This window comes from Chelon labrosus (genome assembly GCF_963514085.1).
Source record: "Chelon labrosus genome assembly, chromosome: 12".
In the NCBI taxonomy this organism is placed as follows: Eukaryota; Metazoa; Chordata; class Actinopteri; order Mugiliformes; family Mugilidae; genus Chelon; species Chelon labrosus.
This window is the reverse complement of record NC_140345.1, coordinates 1,517,058-1,539,262: the sequence shown is the minus strand read 5'-3', so window position 1 is coordinate 1,539,262 and position 22,205 is coordinate 1,517,058. Positions and strand designations below refer to the sequence as shown.

At 42.3% G+C, this 22,205-nt stretch overlaps 1 protein-coding gene across 4 annotated transcripts; it reads left to right on the top strand.

Annotated features, from left to right (window-relative positions):
- The first annotated feature begins 5,178 nt into the window (after positions 1-5,178).
- Positions 5,179-22,000, top strand: ptpn23a (protein tyrosine phosphatase, non-receptor type 23, a). 4 transcript variants are annotated; one of them, XM_084557246.1, is made up of 25 exons: positions 5,179-5,414; positions 6,996-7,070; positions 7,870-7,997; positions 8,615-8,691; positions 9,249-9,298; positions 9,379-9,510; positions 9,831-9,911; positions 10,009-10,140; positions 10,277-10,324; positions 11,564-11,620; positions 11,755-11,813; positions 11,920-11,999; positions 12,655-12,769; positions 12,845-12,910; positions 13,300-13,445; positions 15,447-15,764; positions 15,945-16,099; positions 16,193-16,524; positions 16,719-19,239; positions 19,416-19,600; positions 19,721-19,825; positions 20,126-20,264; positions 20,751-20,864; positions 21,283-21,309; positions 21,424-22,000. In XM_084557246.1, exons 1-25 carry the CDS (start codon positions 5,331-5,333, stop codon positions 21,997-21,999), a joined length of 5,802 nt encoding a protein of 1,933 aa, XP_084413372.1. In that variant the 5' UTR covers positions 5,179-5,330; the 3' UTR covers position 22,000. The 4 variants fall into 4 exon arrangements, with proteins under 4 accessions (XP_084413372.1, XP_084413373.1, XP_084413375.1 ...); XM_084557249.1 differs by having other exon boundaries at positions 5,312-5,414; positions 6,966-7,070; XM_084557248.1 differs by lacking the exon at positions 5,179-5,414 and adding an exon at positions 5,433-5,532.
- The last annotated feature ends 205 nt before the right edge of the window (positions 22,001-22,205 follow it).

The following is a 22,205-nucleotide window of genomic DNA, read 5'->3' as shown; positions in this document are numbered from 1 at the left end:
ACAATGAATGCCAATAAAACGGTGCGCTTATTGGTGATCCATCCTCCTCAAACTTGGACCTCCACAGAGCCTTTCAGTCAAGGATAAGGTGGGTGTTAACAGACAAACGTGTCACAGCCCTTCTGAATGCAGCCCTTTTGCATGGGTCAACTAGCTGCTTTTGCTTGAGGCCCTACTATCTGTGTGCTGACTAGCTAAAGGAGTGAGAAGTTATCTAATGCTGACTACATCCTCCTACGTACCACCTGAAGGCCCCGTGCCTCATACCTCCATTATATAAGACCTTGGTAGGAGTGCATGTGGGCTTTCCATAATCTCCAAACACTGCGTCCACTAATTTCAGCATAATCCTCAGCTTCTGTTATTTTAATTATTAAAGTGAGTTCTCTATGTTTTCAAAGACTAATCCAATCTTGTGTAAAATGGTGTGCAAATGCGGGTGTTGTGGTAAAAACTGTTTGTGGCTGTCAGGCAGAGTGAGGCTGCATGGCTACTGAAACCATGGCAACACCAGTCCAACTGGAGCGATAGTCACACTTACAAAACTCAAACGTATTTGGAAAATCACAAGGTGCCGTGCAAACAATTTGACGCCTGCAATATCGCATTTGTCTTCTTTTTTTTCTCTCTTTTGACTTTCCCGCCTTGTTCGTATTCTCCTCAGCTCCTGAATTTTCCCTCTTCACTGTAATCTGTAATCTCTGTCCATCTTTCTCCCTCCCTCCTCTCTCGCAAGCCCTTCATTTATCCATCTCTGTCTCCTTGTCTTTCCTGCCTTCATTTAGCTGTCCATCTCTCTCCTTTCATTGCTCATTTTTGCCTGCCTCGGTTGGAGTGTGCTTGGTCATTTTCTGTCTCTTTCAGACGTCTCCTGTACTGTTGCCTTGTTTTTTAATAAGCTTGTACCCAAATGTTATTTGTGTGTGACGCCAGCAGAAACAGATGTTGCTTTTCAGTCCTCCCCCTGCATGCCTCGCCCTTTCTTTCGCCTTATGTCCTTGTGCCATCACCCCTCTCCTTTGCCCTCATCACTGTCTTTCTTCTTCTTCCCATCATGTCTATCTTTTCTCGTCCCCACCCCTCCTTGTCTCTGCGTCCTCTGGATTTCTAACTGCTTTCTATTTTACCCAGTGCCTTTTTCTGTCCTCAAGTGAATTTCTCTCCATCCGTCCTTTCTATCCTTCCACCTGTAGCAGTATCATCAGCTCAGTGTTGCTGGTACCCGTTTTGTTGAACTGCACCTTACCTCAGCAGGAGCTCCCTGAGGCCACGCTGAGCCGCCCCGTGCAGTGCCGTCATCTGTTCTGCACAGAAGAACAGCGACCCCTGGTGGTGGAAATGAAACGAACACAAAAAGGGAGCGATGAGAGCAGAGCAACATTGCAGCAGGGCTTAAAGACGTGAACCACACTGAAACATCACACAAACTTCAATATTAGTGTCTGCGTTTCAGACATTGGGTCAGAAACACTAAAACCAAAGTCACCAGCAATACCTTTACTTGTTTTTGTTTTTGTTTTGTTTTTTCGGAAATATGTGTAACAAATCTTACATCATACATTTTGTGTTTTGCCGAAGGTGTCAACGTTAGGGATGTCCCGATCGGTATCAGAGCCGATCCAGGCATTGACATACTCTCTTGACACTACACGTCAGCCACAGCTCTACAGGAGTTTGGGTTAAGTCGGTATTATCGCATTAACTTACAGCTCTATTTAATGTACTTAATGCAGTAGCAGGGTGCACACGTGATCTAGAAGAATACAAGTGACTAGCCCTTGTTCAGAGAGGGAAATTTTAGTAATTTAGGATCGGATTGGCAGATACTCATTAAAAGATTGGAATTGGATTAGGGGGCAAAAAAATGGATCAGGACATCCCTAGAAGACACAGGTCAGGGGCTGCTTTTATTACCATCACATTACAACCGTGCAAGATGCAGTTAACAAACTTTAGGTGTATAGTTTACATCACACAACAAATGCAGCATAACAAGCATTACCGGAGGAAAAACTTGGGTGAATTGAGACATGCACTGTTATTTTTATTACCTCGACCCATAAAAAGTTTATTTTCTCCAACAACAGCAGCAGCCCATAACTACATTTCACAGTTACATAAGAATATTATCATCCAGACTGTTTTTGGCAGGTCAGTTTTTCAAAAATTGTATAAAGGGTTTCAGGACAGAGGGTGTTGATATCAGGCTATATATAACTGACTTGACAGTGTCACAGTTGCAGAGGTAATGTTCATTGCTTGATTGAAACTCGACAGCGGATGCTGTAGAAGGATAAAGTAAAACTCAATCATCTTCAGGTCAGAGGTTCAGTTCTTTCACTGCCACATTAATTACTCTGACTTTCTGGCTACTGAGGACTTGATCATAGCTTAAGGGCATTTAAAGAGCAGTGCACTTGAACAAAGTCAAGTCTCTTGAGATGCAGATTAGAAGAAACGCTTACATTGAATGTAGCGGAGGGCCAGATCATTGGCACATCATTTGGCTCTTGACTCAGGGCCGAGCTCACTTCCAACTTGATATCAGTATCTTTTAAACTCAAACAAATCAAGTTTTAAATATAGCCTTTATGCTTCAAATCCCGTTTCAGCACAAGACAGAACAAGTCAAGTGTCATCTGAGTAATTTTCTAAGACATCTCAAAGCTCGTTCTTTACAATGTTACATGAATTTACAGTTAGCACTACCATTACCACACTCATACAAAGTCTGCATGCAGAGCTGTTAAATGCTGGTAAGGGTTTGTGTATAAACCTAACCAGAGGAATTATGAACACACTTCTAGTGTCAGTGATGCAGTACAGAATTACATGCCATTGAATTTTCTGCAAAGATTTCTGTCATTTTGTGACATAACACCTGTCACTGTCCAAGTCAACTCTAATGCTGCGCTCATGTCGTGTCAGATTTATTATTGGTTTTAGAGATGATATAAGAGCTTATCACAGCCTTGGAAGTTTCCAGCACTGCAGATATGACAGCTAATCAACCAGTGCTGACACTCCAAGGTAATGGAAATCGAAATTATCATCAGTTTTATTCACACATTAAGCTTTACCTAGGAAAAAAGTGACAAATCTGCTTCATTGCACAAGTAGGTAATCTTGAATTCATAAATATAAATGATCTGGGATGTGGCTGTTTTCAAAATTTATAAAGGTGAAAGCTCGCGTTTTTGCATTTATTTAAAAATGCAGACATCATGTGAACGCAGCATTAATCCACTGAGTCCCTTGCCCTTTACAGCAACTCTTCCATGTACATTTTTAAAAATCTGCCACTGTTTACAGTTACACCTTGTCTTGTAGCAGATACAAGCATTCGGAAGCACGAAATGGATGAGAAAAAGAAATAAAACTGCATTAGAGTTGTGGGGTGTGCTTGCGAGCAGTAAATTATAAATGAATGTTATATATAGATATGATAATCAGAGTCAGAGGACGGGCTTGTGGATATTTTTTTAATGTATGCATGTAAAAAATATAAGTAAATTATTTAAAATAGTAGTTTGTTCATTATTTTCTTAATATGTTATTTGATTTTAGGCCAGTTTATCTCCTCAAATATACAAATTACTATAGAATAAATATAGACACTGAATGTTCTGACTTTACTACTGTAGCTACACTGTGTTGCCACACAGGTTTATACGGCAAAAGATTTGACGCAACTGCTTATGTCTGGTTATTATGTATCATCTGCACCTAATTTGATAATCAGTTACAAGTGATTATGTATTGTTTCATTATTTTGAGCTTGTTAGAGTTAGTTGTATATTTAGTCAGACAAATTTGGACTTAAATAATTTTGTAGACCAAATAATGAATTAATTAAGACAATCTAGAAGTCACTTCAGCCCAATGTGTTTAGAGAAAAATCTAAGAAAGTCAAAGAGCTGATTGTTTAATCAGTAAGTACCCGGTGTGTGCTTTTTCTCCATCTCCTTATGTTTCATCCCTGCCGTCACGCCTCCACTGCATGGTGACAAAGTCTAACACGATTATAAGAGATGAAAACTGCTGTTTCGTGGTAGCCGATGAGAGTACACGCTCATTTTATTATAGATAGGCCAGTAGATTATTCCATAATTAACCCATAAAAGCCTCACCCAGTGTGTGGTGTACGGCATAGTACGGAGCGTCGTTGGCTCTGACATTACCATCCTGTCCTCCTGTCCTCCTGTCCACCTCCATCAGCCGCTGCTCAAGACGCCTGCAGCGACATCTGCAGGCATGGAGGAGAACACTATGAGGCTCTTAGGAGGAAGCAAAGTGAGACATCAGGACTCATTGGATGGTATTGTGGGGAACTAGAATATTCATTGTACACATTTTTTATACTAGTTGTCATTTGTCATTAGTTGTCATTGTTTATCCTCCATCAGGATCTACCCATGCCCTTCAACTTGTCAACTGTATGGCGAACTCTGGCCGCAATACAACACTGACTTAATATGAGAACTCATGAGAACTCCACTAATTAGCATTGTTAGCATTATCTTAAATTTAATTTTTGGCTAGTGCTTGAAATTTTTTTTGTAATTGGTTAATATTTTTTATATCACTGTACTCTTGCCTTAAAAGATGATTGATGTTGATTAGTTATAGATTTGTAACTTTATGAAAAGTATATGTTTTTTTTTTAAAATGTATTACTATTATTATTATTATTATTATTATTATTTTACATATTTGGACTCATAAATGGCGGCAGCGATTAGCGTTTTGACTGTATATAAATACGTAATAATAAGCCCCAGATAGATAGATAGATAGATAGATAGATAGATATTTAGATTATACAAAACAATTTAAATGAAGGGAAATGCCAAGGGAAGCAAGAGAAGCTGAGGTGAGAGGGTTTTAACTGTTTTCCAGGATAGTCAGCGTCTAGTTGTTTGTATTAAATCACAGCAAACTTATTGATGTTGGTGAAGACTATCTAGGATTACTAAAAGTACTATCTAAATCAATCTATTCACCTTAACAACCCAATAGATTTTATTTTCTGTTTGTAATTTTAACATGACTGTTCTAAAGCATTTATTAATGTGTAAAGTAACTGTAAAACTAAACTAAAAAAAATAAAAAATAACTCTAGTTGCTTAATTGACTACATTTCCCAGAAAGCCTCACGCAATTCAGGCCTACGTCACGTACGTTCCCAGCTTCCGGTTTAAGTGTAAATCGATACATGACACAGTTGTTTGGGGAAAAGCTATCTCCTGGAAAACCGTTAACGTCCACCAAACTACCAACGGGACTTTTAACACCGTACCGGCTGACAGTCCCGTGTGGAGCCGGCCGCGATGGAGGCGGTCCCCCGGATGCCGATGATCTGGCTAGATCTGAAGGAGGCTGGGGAGTTCCAGTTCAGCCCGTCCGTGAGGCAGGTGAGCTGGGTGGGGAATGGAGCAACAGGGCTGAGGTCGAAAGTCAGCCTAAGAAGGATTATGGACGAGTGGACAACCCAGTCGAGAAGCCAGCGTTACCCCGAGTTAAAAACTGACGGTTAGCTGTTGCTGAATGTTGGGGAATTTTCCAGAACAAGTAGCTTGCCAGCTAGCTGGATTCTGGCAAATCCCACAGACCACCGCCTATTGTTTGCTAACGTTAGCTAGCTGCTTGCTAGCTAATAATAAGCTAGAAGCTCAAGTTGAAGTTCATAATTAGCCTTCAACTGATTAACTGACAAGTGACTAGCTCCCGAGAAATGAACTAAACACTGCGTCAAAGGCAAATGTGCATATTTCTAAAGTAACCAGACAGGCTCCTCCCGGCCCAGCCTGACTGCTGACATGAAAATAACAAACCGTGATCTCATTGTCACATGCACCTGAGCCAGAGCAGAAATGTAGAATCTCTCTTTCCAAAGGAAAAACAAGTTAATACAAAAAAAAAAACTTGCCCGATATTGTCAGTATATTTTTTAGTCATATCAGCAGGAAAATAAAAATAAACGGTCACTAAGTTACGTCTGTTCGCTACTTCAATCAGAAGAAAATTGACGTGGTTTCCTGTTTTGTAGTACATGTCAAAGAAGTGCCATGTAAAAATGTTTTGTACATATAATGTACATGTTTTGGATGAAAAGACAGTCCAGGGAGTAAACTGTTTATGTAATCCTCACATTTTGTTTTCATATTGTAATAACTTGACATCTTGTCAGGGCAAGTTAGATTTCAAAACACAAATTTGCTCCCTTTTCAGGTAGCTGAGATTACAACACTAAAATCACTCACAGGTCTGGTATTTAGAGGAAGGAATTTTCAGATCATTCAAATGCATTTTACTCATCTTTATCTGTCGTCCCATTTTACAGATGCAGATAAAGTAACAGATCTTTGCCCTCTTGAGTAATTTGTAACTCCTTCCTGAAACCAGACCTACTTTGATACCTTCATTCAAAATCACTGCCAGTAAATGCAATGTGCATTCTCCTCAAAGAATGTTTTATGACCAGTATTTTACCAACCCATAATTAGCATCAGTATTGCTGGTTCTCATCTTGCAACACGATAGTAAGAGACAGCTTGCATCATTATTTTAAAGCTTGTCTAAATTACCGATATGTCTGCCCTCTACCCAAAACAAAAGGGACACCAGCACATATATGGCTTGTGAAAGTCAAAAGGTGTCCGTTTTTGTGTCATTGTGCATCTTTCCAGTGGCCTTGTGACTGTCCTGCTTCCACGATTTAATTATAGGCTGAAACAGAAGAACTAGAAAAGCATGAGTGTGTCTGCAGGGCGATTAACCTCCTGACCTGACATTAAGTGGCTTGCTTCTTAATATAGTGGCTTGTGGGGACAGGGAAAGTCTTTGCAAAGCATGATGGAAGATCTTTAGAGCCTGCGAGAGAGTCTAAACTCTTGGGTTATGCTGAAGACTAAAAATTAGTATAATGATTAATTATAATAATTAATTAATTAAATCACCTACAGTACTTGTCACCTCTTTTTCTTCTCCTCTAGTTCATACTGAAGAACTATGGAGAAAATCCGGACAAATACAATGAACAGATGAAGAAACTTGAGACTCTGCGGCAGGTAGGCAATGTGTGCATAAATGCTATGTGTTTGGAATCACTGTCATGCTACAGAATGACTCATTAAATGGTGCTGTGAGATGATTATAATGTAAAGTGTCTAATGCAGAGTTGAATATTTTGGGGGTTTTGCCATTGGATAACATCATTTTCAGCTCTGCATAATGGTCATGGATTTCCTCTGTTTTTGACACTCTACAGTGACACTCTCACTGTAGATCAAATTAATTGAAAAAACATAATAGTCAGATTAACTGCTCTGAGGTGGGAGTCACTCACCACTTTATCTGTGTCGACCAGCAAGGTATGGGTTGCCCTTAACTGTCTGATGTTGCTATAACATTAACATTGTGGTTTGTAAAGCATAGTATAATCATAGATTTTAGTTGTAAAGGGTCTTGAAGATGAAGATCATAAGAACAAAGACATAATGGGAATTTGGCTTTTAATATTTTCTTGGTGGTGCCAGTTTTCTCTTGGTGTGTTTACATTACCACCCAAAAGTTGGCTTGAAATTAGTAGGTAAGATGTTTTATTGTTTAAAACTTTTGGGAATTTGGTTAGGTTCAGTCTAACACCTGAATGATATATGTCTAAATGACACCTAAATATCGTCTCTTTTAAAAATGTAGTTGATAAACTTATAACATTCAAGATCTTCTCACTAAAACCTGTTGTTTTATAATGACATAATAAAATAATAACAGCTGGAGCAGGTCAGATCGTGTTCTCAGATTGGTGATTTTGTCCCAGAAGAGTTAAGAAATGGCTGATTAAGCGTCACTGTATCTGTTTTACAGAGCGCAGTGAATGTGACAAGAGATTTTGAGGGATGCAGCACACTGAGGAAGTACTTCGGCCAGCTGCATTACCTCCAAAGCCGAGTACCCATGGGAGCCAGCCAGGAGGCTGCAGTACCCATCTCATGGTAGTAGCACTTAGAAATACAATGAAATAGTCCCGAGCATTCACACATGCCCACCCTGCTACAGTACAAATAAATTGACTAAAGCCTAATTGAGTTTTACAATCATTGCAGTTTTCTGTAGATGTCAGCTCAGCAGTGAAGAGACTGAGGCAGACAAAATAATAGAAATATTCTACAAAATATGGGGCATGGCTAATGATCAGTTTCTGTGTCACTGTGTGAGTGAACGTTTGATTTATAGCCATGTTGCAGTAGATATGATTGCTGGCTTTAAATGGGTCCACATTTCTTTACTGATGTTAATCTTGTGTCATTTAGCCATGCAGTAACGTTTTATTGCTCTAATGCAAATTAATGCACGTCTAGCATTGTTTTAAATTAAGTTCAGTTCAGTTTTATTTATCTAACAACAACAATCCAAGTTGTCTCAAGATGCTTTATAGAACCTGGAACCTGAAACTTGTATTGCTGTAGTGTCATATTAGTTTAGTTTTATATTGTAGTCCAGAATTCTGATAATGTACTGTATTGTTCATACTCCAAACTCTATTGCATTTTTAATTTTGTGTGTGTGTGTGTATGTATACATCTTATTTTTTTATTTTTTTTAAATTTAGGACTGAAATATTCTCTGGAAAAACTGTCACCCATGATGACATCAGTTATGAGCAAGCGTGTATCCTCTACAATCTTGGTGAGTCATCTAGAGCAACTTATAGGCCTGTTTTAAACTAGACCAGTTCAAAGGACTTTACTAAACCCCTTGCCAACGTGAACAAAAATATTCTCCGTTCAAACTCTTAAATTGTTTTAATATACTGACATGGATTGCTCCTAGCAGTTTTGGTTCAAGTGAGTGGTTTTGATTTTCTGTGTAAATTAGTTAAAAAGAAAACCTTATATTTACCACCTAAAATAAACAGTTACTCAGAGGTCAAAGGGTCTAATTTATTTATTGTTATTTATTTTGGAACATGATCCATTGTAAACTGAACAAACAACTACTAACACTTTTTTATGCACATGCAAAATGAGCATGTCTAATGTGAAACTGTTCTTTAAAAAGCAAAAAACATTATCTCCTTCCACTGAGGTAGCTTGTAATGGAAACTGAACAGGTACTTCCTATGAGAAAAACTGCAGAAAATGCAGATTATAGTAAACTTGTGAGAGAAGCTGGTTAGTGTTAAATGAATGTGAACCAGAAACCCTATGAAGCCCTTCTAAATCTTGTCTTTGCATTCTCTGTAGGGGCCCTGCACTCCATGTTGGGCGCCATGGATAACAGGGTGTCCGAAGAGGTAAGACATGCACACTAATACAATAACTGTGTCTATGAGAGCACACATTGTCCCACTGACCCTCTGCGCTCTGTGTTCAGGGAATGAAGGTGTCATGCACTCACTTCCAGTGCTCAGCAGGGGCTTTCTCCTACCTAAGAGACCATTTCAGCCACAACTTCAGCGTGGATATGAGCCACCAGATTCTTAACCTCAATATCAACCTTATGCTGGTAGGTTACACACATGCATACTTAGACTTAGATGAACTTTATTGATCCACAAGGGAAATTGCTTAGTCACAGTAGCTTAGTTGCACATAAAAAAAAACACTCTTAAGGACCAGAAGTAACCAGAAGTAACTATTAAATAAAATATAAGTAAAATAAAAATAGTATAAGCAAAATGTACAGAATTAGCGTATGAAAAAATGTACAAGAAATAGAGACGGAAGATTATGTATTATATACATAGGAATGATGGTAAGGTGCAATAGTGTATATGCACAAATTCACTCATAAGCATGTCACATCGAACTGTTTCTGCTTCCCAGGGCCAGGCTCAGGAATGTCTTCTGGAGAAGTCAATGTTGGACAACAGGAAGAGCTTCCTGGTTGCCCGCATCAGTGCTCAGGTTAACTTCTTACCATGAACCATTCATTGTCTGCAATTCTTCACAGCAATCAGTAGTTAAATGTTAAAAGCTCATAAAAGTGGCTCTTGTGCTGCAGGTTGTGGATTACTATAAAGAAGCCTGCAGGGCTCTGGAGAACTCTGAGACAGCCTCAATGCTGGGAAAGATTCAGAAAGACTGGAAAAAGCTGGTTCAGATGAAGATCTACTACTTTGCTGCCATCGCACATGTGAGTGTCTAATGGGAGAGAGTGGTTGTGTGCTTGTATTTGGTACTTTCGTGCACATATCAGCTTGTTTGTGTGTGGTTGAAGTGAATTAGTCGGATGATACAAAAATTGATTTGTCCTCTTTTTCTCTTATCAGCTTCATATGGGAAAACAAGCAGAGGAGCAGCAGAAGTACGGAGAACGGGTAGGGACAAAAAGCATAGTTGCTGTCACTGTTCCTGCTTCAGTGTCAACAGTGCTTTTATGCTGATTCAATTAGTAGCTATAACATCTGCAATACCAGTAATTTGCTAATATTACCATTCACAGCTGTTCCACAACACATACACTGATTTCAGAACTATAAAAACAATAAAAATCTATATAACAAAAAAAAAACAACTCTTATCTCCATAAACAAACTTCCTTGTTACTGTTAAGTTTCTCTTGCCTCTGGGTGCTGTAAAGGTTCATTTAGGTTACTGCGGGGCTTAGACGCCGTAACCTCTGCACGTAGCCAACGCTGGTGAAAGCCATTTATGTACGCTCGTCAGTCTGGCTCGCTCTGTAAAAATGCCACGAAAACGCTAGTCAGCACTGTGTCTTTTTTGCCATTCAGGTTCATTCAGAGTCTGGAGAATACTAAAGCGTAAACATGTTACCACCAAGCTCACAGTTCTTGCAGTCTGCATCGTCGCGGCACGTAGTTACATTTCTGGGGAGGTGCACATCAGCTACGGCGCTAGGGTCTGTGCAGGGTCTGCTGTCGCTGTAGCTACGGTGTCAAATTGACTTAGAAGTTTGAACCGCCTGTAACACTGGGCTGTATGTTGCGTTCCACATTTTTTTTTCTAATATGTGTTCTTGTGTCTGCAATAAAATATAAGTTAGCACTAGTAATTACCACTAATAACTGAAAACAAGGATTTTAGTTCACCGTTCATATCTTTTACTAAAGATAAGCAATCTGCCTGTTTCTAGACTTAATGCTAAATTGAGGGTGGCTTAGCAATCATGACAATATAATGCTTTAACAAAAACAGCCATCTCTAGACTCGTACTTCAAACTAATATTTGGTTTAATGAGGTTGTTACCTGCAGTAACTATGCAGCACATCAGATGCAAAAGAATCTACCATATAGACAAAATTCAGGGTGAATAAAAATTACAGTACCCTTGCCTTGCTATTTTCTCTCATTAGAAAGTCCTACCTGTTATAGTCTTTAGCAAATACTAATACGGATGTTAATGTGTCACCAGAATTCTCATCTCATTTAAACAAATTTAATTTTAGCTGCTTTTCAGCAATCTGCAAAATGAAATACTTAAAAAATGTCAGCAAGACTGGAGCTAGTTTTACTAGTTTTGTGCTTGGCTTTGCTTAAGCCATGGTTAAGTTACTTGTCTGTCAACTGAAATATCTAAATGCTCTGTTTCCAACAGCTGGCTTATCTGCAGAGCTCCTTGGACAAACTCAGTGAAGCCATCAAGCTCGCCAAGGTACAATACCTATCTTGTACTTACCAGGAATACATGAGAGGATTATATTAGTGTCACTGTAACCTGTCTTGGTGTGTCTGTTCTCATTGCTTTACAAAACTAAACACTCCTTTGTTTTGTCTCGGTGCAAGCAGGGTCAACCTGACAGTGTGCAAGAGGCCTTGAAATTCACCATGGATGTCATTGGTGGAAAGTATGCAATTAGTTTTATGTAACAGATATGTCATTTACATGTTATTTTTCTTCATAGAAAGAAATGGTAATGTTTTCCTTAAATTTGTTTCTCTTTGAACCTGCAGGTTTAATTCTGCCAAAAAAGATAATGACTTCATCTATCATGAGACCGTTCCTTCTCTGGAGACTCTAGCGTCAGTCAAAGGTAACAGGGAGCCTCAGTGCCTTTATCAGTGTGTGCATGCAAAACTAGATTTGCATATAGAGGTGTTTTGTTGAATGTAAATATGCGCAGCGATATGAATAGCATACTGTGTGTCTTCCTGTTGAGTTAAAATCCTGATCTTTTATATTTTTAGTAACTAAAGTGAAAGTAAATTTACATCTAATTACTGTCACATTCCTTAGTTTTGTCTTTTTTGTAAATTAGAAGTTGTTTTCATTGTGGAGTACTCTGATGTTTGATTTTTGATTATAATAACTGCTCACTGCAATTTCCCAACATTGATGATTACTAATTGCTTCTTTTGTCTGGCCAAAGCTGTTCAGTATTATAGAAGACTATGGAAACAACAGTATACATCAAAGATCCAGAACAAGTTAATTTTTGAACTTAGTCAGACAAATAATGAGGATTTTGTTGCAGAATACATTTCTTTTGATTCTTTAATATCTTCAGCTCTTAGCAAGAATTACCTTGGATATTACTGGGCTTACTCAAGTTGTAAATTCTAAATGACTAAAACCAACAGATGATGCAGCTGCTGCTTTTTCACACAGTTGATTACGAGCTCTCGTCTCATGCTAATATTTCAAGCGCTATGTTGGTATGCCATTAAAACTATGCCTTGCCCTTTTAGGCGCTCCACTGGTGAAAGCTCTGCCAGTCAATCCCACTGACCCCAGTGTCACCGGACCAGACCTGTTTTCCAAGTTAGTGCCAATGGCTGCCCATGAGGCGTCTTCTCTGTACAGGTAGGCGTGTTACGTTCACATTCAGGTTAGTTTTTATGCATTAAGAAAGATTATTCATGTCTATGCTTTTTCCAGTGAGGAGAAGGCAAAGCTGCTGAGAGACGTCATGGCCAAGATTGAAACTAAGAATGAAACACTCGAGTGAGTACATGAGTGTATCTGTTGACTAAGCAACAATAATGTGTATATGATATTAAGGTCGCTGAAAATTCCTTATGAGGACATTTCTGTCAGCAGCCACTAACCAGTGCTGGTAGTTAGCCATAAAGTTAAACATGCTTCAATAATTTTTTCCTCAGAAATTTTTAAGGTGGTCATACTTTTAATGCAAAACATACTTAAACCGACACAAACCATTGTATTTTTGCTAATGAGTGAATTTATTCCACATCCCATAATTGAATTGAGAACAAAGAAAGACTTTTGGACATCTTGGTGCAGCAAGACTTTGATAGGAAATTGATAGTACAGTAATGATGGAAATCGACTTTGCTTCTGTATCAGCTGCCTGGTTTCATCTCCTCCTTCAGGCAGTTCATGGACTCTCTGGGCTTGGAACCGGAGTCTGTAGACAACCTGGACATGTACAGCCACATCCCTCCAGTCCTGATGGAGAAGTGTGCTGCTCTCAGCGTTCGACCCGACACCGTCAAGAGCCTTATTCAGTCTATGCAGGGTTGGTGCTTCAAACACTTGCACAAACACACTATAACTATCTTCAGACCATAGACTGTTTATAAATATGGACAATGCGTCCCCACTTCCTTGCAATTGCCAAACTGGCGCTAGTGTCCTGGGATAAGAGTGGCACTATCTTGTGAGTTTGGAGCCAGAGTTTGCGCAGTACGGTCTGAGAGTGGAGCCACACAGTGCAGCTTTATCAACTAAAACTAACTCAGAAAAATGGATAGTTTAACATGCCTTATACCTCCTGGGACCCCGTAGTTCATTTTTGTCCTCTGTAGAGGACATGAGTCTCTTATTGATATTTAAAAAACTATGTAAGCTAGGGAGTTGAAACCTGCTGTGCCATGTAGAGGACATCCTGGCCTTCCCAGTAGCATATCATTGGTTGGTTCTGCATTCTCAAAATGGCCGACATCTCTCTGGCCACATTTTATGGGAGCAAGAGAGGTAAATAGTTGTAAAATATACATTTATCGTGGTTCTAAGTGGATATTTTTAGCTAACCTTGGTTTTAGCTAACCTTCAAACAAGTTTTATTTATATGCACAACATTTTAACCACAGAGCAGTATACTTTTTGTTGATGTCCCTTGTGGTGGACATTGGGACTCAGTTCATCTGTTTTTATTTTTAATTTTTATAAAATTCATGGTATCACAGGTGACAGTAATTTGACAGAAGTAGAGAGTTTTACTTGAAGTTGCAGATGGAATTTGAAAAGTTGTTTGAAAATTGAAATTGTATCACACCCATTGTGATCTTTGATGGCTCCTTTTTATGTGATGGCTCCTGTTGCTGGTAGGCTTTTCATGTGGAGGGCATCAAGTAACTTGACTGCAGTAAAGTACCTGACAGATGTACAGGTGGGCTGCTTTTGGGACAGAGTCTGCAAAGCTGGGACTTAGAGGAAATCCAGTACTTCGTAAGGCAGAATGTGTCCCAAAAGGACAAACACAGGAAACAGCTTTCGGTGCTACCATTCAGAAATATGACTCCTAATGCATGAGTCCTTGCATTGAATAAACTGTACGACTGAGGACAGTCCAATTAAGGGTTTAGGTTAGGTGCCCTCTGTGGACATTTTTAAACTGCTGATTTCTCATTCTGATCATTGATCGTTCAGAATACTGCCTTGAAATGTAAACAATGTTCCAGTTAACCATATTTACTTCATAATTGTGTTAGTTGTTGGTCAGATCAGACAAGAAAACAAAGAATCTGAAACCCGCTGTCCACTATAAAGGACATTCTGTACATACCTAATATAAAATGTTTTTGTGAAAAAAGATCATTGTAGCATGTTATTTACACCCAATAGACTCAGTTTATTCTAAAATTACAGACATTTTCAAACTTAATTTTGGTGGGTACCAGGAGGTTATATTAACTACCAAAAATCACACAAACCATCCTTGGAAAAAAAAAAATAATAATAAAAAAAAAATAACGTGCACTTTAGTTGATTTTGTTTGGCCCAAGTCCCATCCACTAATATGGAGGAGATGGAGCTTATGACATGTACTGCAGCCAGCCACCAGGGGTAGCTCTACTTTGGCTTTTAAAGAGCAGTTCTGTCATCCATCTTAAATTTGCATCCAGTTTCAGTCTAGGAAGCACTGAGAAATCTGAACTGTTTGGTGTGGTTTGAAGAGCAGTGCCGATTGGATTTCTATGTATGTGTCTCAATCTGTGCGCTCTGGACGCTCAAATCAGATGCATATGCATAATTTTTACCCTGGGTGGCACAGTGGAGTGGTGGTTAGCACTGATTGCTCACAGCAAAAAGGTTCTGGGTTCGAATCCCTGTGTGGGTTCCCTTGGGGTACTCCAGCTTCCTCCCACTGTTCGAAGACATGCTCGTTAGGTTAATTGGTAATTGTCTGTACGCCACCTCTCGCCCGATGATACTATGCTTTTGTGCCTCTTAGTGTTTTCTTTTCTGTATTTTAATGTGTGCATCTCGGTAACTAATGCCTATCACATCCTTCCAGTGCTCTCTGGTGTATTCACTGATGTGGAGTCTTCACTGAAGGAGATCCGAGATGTACTAGAGGCAGACGAAGCTGGTGAACGAACCCTTCAGGAGGTTGGAGGCCCCACTGCAGGCGAGGTGCACCCAACTGCACAGAGCCAGGGTTTGGCTGAAATCCGAAGGGACCTAGAGAAGTACATGGAGGCCCACGAAAAGGCTAGTTTCACCAACACCGAGCTCCACCGGGCCATGAATCTGCACATTAGCAATCTGCGGCTACTAGGAGGGCCGCTGGAAAGTCTGAGAGATGCCCTACCGCGGCCGCAGCTTAGCGAAGGTGAGTATTTGTAATTATTAGCATTTAGATTTTTTAAACAAGTAGGATTAACAAAGAAAGTGTTTTGTCAATATAAAATGTCATAAGATAGTGAAATGTACGTGGTGCAACCCCCAGACTCTGAATACAATTTTAACAAATAAACTGTAAATGTGAACAAATTTACATGTGTGTACTCAGAGGAAGTAGCAGGACTGCAGTGTATGAAGCGAATCCTGGGTAAGGTACAGGAGATGAGGGAACAGAGGAGCTCTTTGGAAAAACAGCTTCGTGACCTCATTCAGCAAGACGATATTACATCCACGCTTGTCACCACAGACAGAGCAGACATGAAGGTATTTGAAGCTTCCTTTACACATAAGAAAGAAATTAAAACTAAAATAATTTCAGTCGTAAAAAGATTTTTCATAATTCATCATTCTTTTCAGCGTATATTTGAGGAGCAGCTGAAGAAGTATGAGCAGGTGAAGGTGTATATTGATCAGAACCTTGCAGCCCAGGAAAACATCTTGAAGGCCCTGACTGAGGCCAACGTTCAGTACGCCTCCGTTCGTAAGGGCCTGAGTCAGACTGAGCTGCAGTGGAACAGCACTGTCCAGGGACTGGTAGGCTCATACGAAGCCTATGAGGACCTGATGAAGAAGTCCCAGGAAGGAAAAGAGTTCTATGATGACCTGGAGACCAAAGCATCACGTTTGCTGGAAAGAGCAAAGGCCCTCTGCCAGACCAGGACAGATGAAAGGAAGCCCATCCTGGAAAAGTGAGGAAGACTTGGTGTTTTGTTTTTTTTATTGAAATCAAAAGATAACTGGTACAGTAAATCATTTTTCTGATTCTCATGAATCACCATGAGAGCATTACTTTGATTTTTCTCTAAAAATTCTGAAAGTTTTTTTTTTCACATTTATGATGTTATATGTTGTACCACTGTTCTATGCTTTGTCCCCTCCTCAGAGAGACCCAGAAGAAGCCTCCAGCGCGGCCCACAGCAGCTAAGCCCTCCCTTAAGCCAAAGGGTTCTGATGTTGATTCCGCTTGTTCAAGCCTAGAGGATCCGGAGTTAGCCCAGCTCAGTGCAGCCATCTTGGCCTTGGGTGGTGACTTGCCTGAGGACCTTCGTAGCCTCCCCCCTGACATTCCTTCCCTCCCTACCACCGCAGCTCGTCTTCCTGGTCCTGAAGGCTTTATCCCCCCTTGCGCAAACTTGGGTGGAAGCGCGTCTCTGCCTTGGCCTGGTGCTCCAGCAGCCGGTCTTCCTCGCTTCCCTGCCAACCTGCCACCTCCAGAGCTCCTGGCAAGAATAGCTCAGTTTCCTACTTCAGGGGGTCTACCACCTGGGCCTCTCCCTCAGATGACTCCACAGAGGCCTCAACAAATGCCCCCCCAAGCGGTGGTGTCCAGTTATAGACCACCCCCTCCTCAAGCTCCCCATCCAGGCCTTATTGCTCCTGTCCCAGTGCGGCCCTCGACAACCACTGTGGACAGCATCCAGGGTCCTATCCCCAGCTACACCCCTACACCACATCACCCTGTCCTACCTGCAGCCTCAACTGGCTACACTGTACCCCCACAGATAGGAGCATATCCTCAGTTTATGACCCAACCAGGGGTTCCTCTTCAGGGCCCAGGCCAGACACCTGCATCACAATCGCAGCCACAGAAGCATCCACAGCAGTACCCTCAGCCCATTGGACAACCACTCCCTCAGGGGTATCCCCCTGGACCAAGGGCTATGCCTGGCCCTCATACTCCTCTCCACACCCAGCAAGCCTACCCACATGGATATATGCCTGGTGTTCCTCACCAGTATGGACAGGCCTTCCCAGGTCACTTGCAGCCACATCAACAAAATGGCTTTCAGGCCCAGATACCCCAAGGCTATCAGACTCCACAGGGCTATGTGCCCCAGCAACACCCCCAGATGTTGCCAGGCAGCATTCCAAGGCCACCTCAGGTTCAGATGCCACCTCAGGCTGCACATCCACCAATACCAACTTCTCAACCACCACCCCCCGTATCTCAACCCTACCTTCCCCATCCTAACCAGCAGATACCCAGTGCATTCCCTCACCAACACATCTTGCCACAACCACAACATATCTCAGTGCCCCCTAATGCCCAGCAGATCCCTCCGCACCTACAGATGCAGATACCAGGTGGTCCCAGGGCACAGATGCCCCCCACAAGTCAGACAATACCTCCAGTCTCACAGAACTACATGCCCTCCTCTAGCCAACCAATTCAGGCTCCTCATCACCCTCAGATGCCTCCTGCTTCACAACCTCATATGGTTCCTGGTCCTCAGGTCCACATGCCAAGGGTCCCTATGTCCCAAGTGCCCCCCAGTTCTCTGCCCCCACAGCATCATCCCCACTCTGGTCAGCCTCCTGTACCCCAGCAGCCAATGCGTATGCCCAGTCAGCCTCAGTCTCAGCCTCCTCATTCTGGGGGAGTATGCTACCCTGGAGGGACTCCAATGATGCCTCAGAAGCCCCTGGCACCACAACCTGCAGGTTCGCAGCAACCTCAGGCTCCTCTTCCTATGACACATCCGCAGCCTTCTACTATGTATCCTTCAGCTCCAGGACCTAATGTACCTCCAAGTGCCCCACAGCAACCCCCTGCCATTGGCCCACATGTTCCACATGCTCCTCCTGCTCAGCACATGATTCAGCCCTCTCCCGGAGGGCCTACAGCAGCGCAACCACCCAACACTATCCCTCATTCCCCTTCGCCTGCCCCCTCCCCATCGCCCTCTCCAGGTCCTGCATCTCTGGGTCTGAACCCCCAGCAGAGACCCACACCAGCTACTACTCCTGCAGCCACAGCCCCACACACTCTTCCTTCTCCCTCTGCCGTTTCTCCCTCCACATCACTTTTTCAGCGGCAGAACTCAAGCACAGATGACCTCCTCTCCTCGAGTCCAGAGAGTCAGCCTGGCGGCACCAAGGCCCCAACCAATGTTCTGCAACCCACCAAAGCTGACCCGCAGGATGGGGAACGTCGAAGGAAGAGTTCCCAGGGTGTTCTCCTGATCCAGGGGGACCCATACCAAGCCCCAGAGCGTGTCGCCCATCTTCATGGTGAATTGGAACGTTACAGAGCCCAGGTAGATTCTCTAGAGCATCCCTCGGAGAATGAGGGGGGTCTGTCGGTGCTGGATGCCCGCTGGAAAGAGCTACAGGACCAGCAGGAAAAGGATGCCCGCCAGCTCTCCATTGCTATTGCTCGATGCTACACCATGAAGAACCGTCATCAGGATGTAATGCCCTACGACCTTAACCGCGTGGTGCTGCATTCAGGCAAAGATGACTACATAAACGCCAGCTACGTGGAAGACTTGTCGCCATACTGCCCACGCCTTATCGCTACACAGGCTCCACTCACTGGCACCGCAGCCGACTTCTGGTTGATGGTGTATGAGCAGAAGGTGTCAATGATTGTCATGCTGGTTTCAGAGCAGGAACTGGAAAAGGTATGGAACTGAGCTCACCCAGTAGAAGTTAGAAGTTAAATTCAGATGCATTTCTTAATATTTAGCATAGTCTGATGGTGAACTCTTATTAAAACTATACACAACAAACATACATTTTTTTTTACCGGTTTTGTTTTTTTGGTGTCTGTGTTTAACATCTTTGTAATGTCTCCCAGGGAAAGGTTCTGCGTTACTTCCCAACAGAGCGCGGCCAGCAGCTCTCTCAGGGACCAATCACACTCAGCCTCACCACACAAAAGACGACACCGACTCACGTGGAGCGCATGATCAGCCTGCAGTACCGCGACCAGAGCCTCAAACGCACGGTTGTCCACCTCCAGTTTACATCCTGGCCGGAGCTGTAAGTCATTTTAAGAAAAACGTATCTTGTTTTGGTAGAAAAAGATTTGCTGGAGGGATTTATTATTTAATTGGGTCTTCTCATTAAAGTGTGTTTCATCGCTTCTTCATATCTCATTAGGGGTCTTCCTGATAGCAAGAGCAACCTGCTGCGATTCATCCAGGAGGTTCATGGACACTACCTCCACCAGAGGCCCTTTCACACGCCTGTTGTGGTGCACTGCAGGTGATTCTATTTCTGTAACTGGCCTTTTCATCCTATCATTTTTCCACCCTCGTTACAAAGTTTAGCCATTCAGAGCAGCTTGAAACGCTTGTCCCTTAAATGTGGTCAGACAACACTTAATGACCTGGTACTTTTTTTAATTAAACTGAGTTACTGGGACCTGTGATTCTAATTTCCAGTAACGGACCTAAAGCCAGTAATTTTCCATTTTTCCTGTGAATTGCAGATAGAAAGCTGTTATTTTAGCTGCGCAGTCAGAAAAGTGTTAATACTAATCAACATTTCCATTTTGTACCTCAGCTCTGGTGTAGGACGTACTGGCGTCTTCTGTCTCCTGTATGCGGCTCTGCAGGAGCTGGAGGCAGGAAATGGGATCCCAGACCTCCCACTGTTGGTGAAGAAGATGAGACAACAGCGGAAGAACATGCTACAGGAGAAGGTCAGATGCATGCGCAAATACGGAAGCTTTCTTTGGGGTTCATAAGTTTAAAGTGGCACTTGAGTTGTATCGAGGGCAAAAAGTGGTAAATGTTGACATTATAAGGACCGTATCACCCAGACATAACTATTTCACAGACTTCATTCTGACCTACATGTCTTTTTGGTCACTGGTGAATGATCAGAGGTTTTATATTTTCCTTATGGGTCTTTGACTCTTAAAGTTGACTGACAATACTCATTCTCACATTTTCACACACAAAAAAAACATTTATGCCGTTGTCTTTTGTAGTTTCATGCAGGTTCAAGCAGATAAATCCTGGATAATGTAGCTGTGAAACCTGAATATAAATGAAGATGGCAGGATACGTTTTAACATTTACTATTTATTATAGTACAGTATGTATTAGAGGTACAGTGAAGTCACTGAACCTCAGGATCTGTTAACAGTATTTATATTAATACTTTAGTATGTATCTGTCTCCAGCTCCATCTGAAGTTCTGCTATGAGGCTGTGTTGAAGCACGCTGAGCAGGTTCTTCAGCGCCACGGCATCACGACGGCTACCTTCAGCAAGAACACCAACTCTGCAGCCACAAAGGTTTGACGCTCTTTTTCTTCAGATCTCTTGAGTTAGAACCTATCCTATACCAGCTGCAACGAGCCACCTGGAATTTAGTCAGTTTATTTATAAAATCAATTTAAACAGTCTCCTGACAGTACTGTTCACTTTGACTTGGTCATTGTAGAAGTAGCTCGCAAGCCAAGAAGGTGTGGGCAACCCCTAACCTACATGATATTACATACAGTATTACTAGAGGTAGTAAGTGAGATTGTCACCTCAAAACCTGAGGGAATAAAAACTGAACTATCTACATGGGAACATCCTTGAATGTTATTATTCTTAGATTTGAAGATGACAGGAAGGATTTGTGTAGTAGCTCCACATCATTTAATTACTTTCATCTGATTTTAATGTTTGTATTCTCTTACATTTCACATATCTGATTGTTCCAAAGGAATTCTGCGAGTTCAGGTCAGAAGAGGTACTGCCTTTACTTTCAGCCGGAGTGTCACAGCAGTAGATGGAGATAGAGCTTGATTTCCCTTCATTTCTTCTTCTCATTTAATCTGAGCTGTCCTTTCCTTTTGCTCTGCAGCCTTACTCCAGACAGGAGTCCCAACAGGATATTGTCCTCGGTGGTGACATGCCCATCAGCTCCATCCAAGCCACCATCGCTAAGCTCAGCATCCGGCCGCCGAGTGCCACAGACCCAGCCATGGAGGCCGGCGCACCGTATGGTTTGGAGGAGCAAGTTGACACTATCCCACCAGCCCTACACCAGGACCCCTGTCCCCTCACAGATGCCCAGCCCCCATCCTCTTTCAATCCACCTATCACCTCCCCCACTCATTCTCCTCCACCACCTAATGGCCTGGATGCTGTCTCCCCCTCTGCTCTGTCCGCGCCCAACCACCAGTCAGCCCCGGAAGCTGTGCCCAGCGTCAGCCCGCCTCCCGCTTCCTCTGCGCCGGCTCCATCATCCCTGGAGCTCCTGGCCTCGCTGACCCCTGAGGCCTTCTCCATGGACGGAGGAGGCCGAGGAAAGCAGCGGGTGACCAAGCAGAGCTTCCTGCAGACAGCGGAGGGGCAAGGTCTCCACGGGACTCGAGGTGAGGAAGGCGACGATCCTCTCAGTAGCCTGGACCCTCTCTGGAGCCTCAACAAGCGCTGAGACGAGTCCACACATTTCTATCATTCTCTAACTTCACCACCAAGCGCTAGCGAAGGCCTGTAGCTCTTTCTAATCTTGCTTTTAAGAAAAAAACACAGAATCCTGGATGATTACCAAGATGTGCCTGGTGGCAGGCGGTAGTCGTTGAGTTTTGAATTTGGGTGTATTACTGCTTTAGAGGTGTGATCCCTGAGACACAAAACACA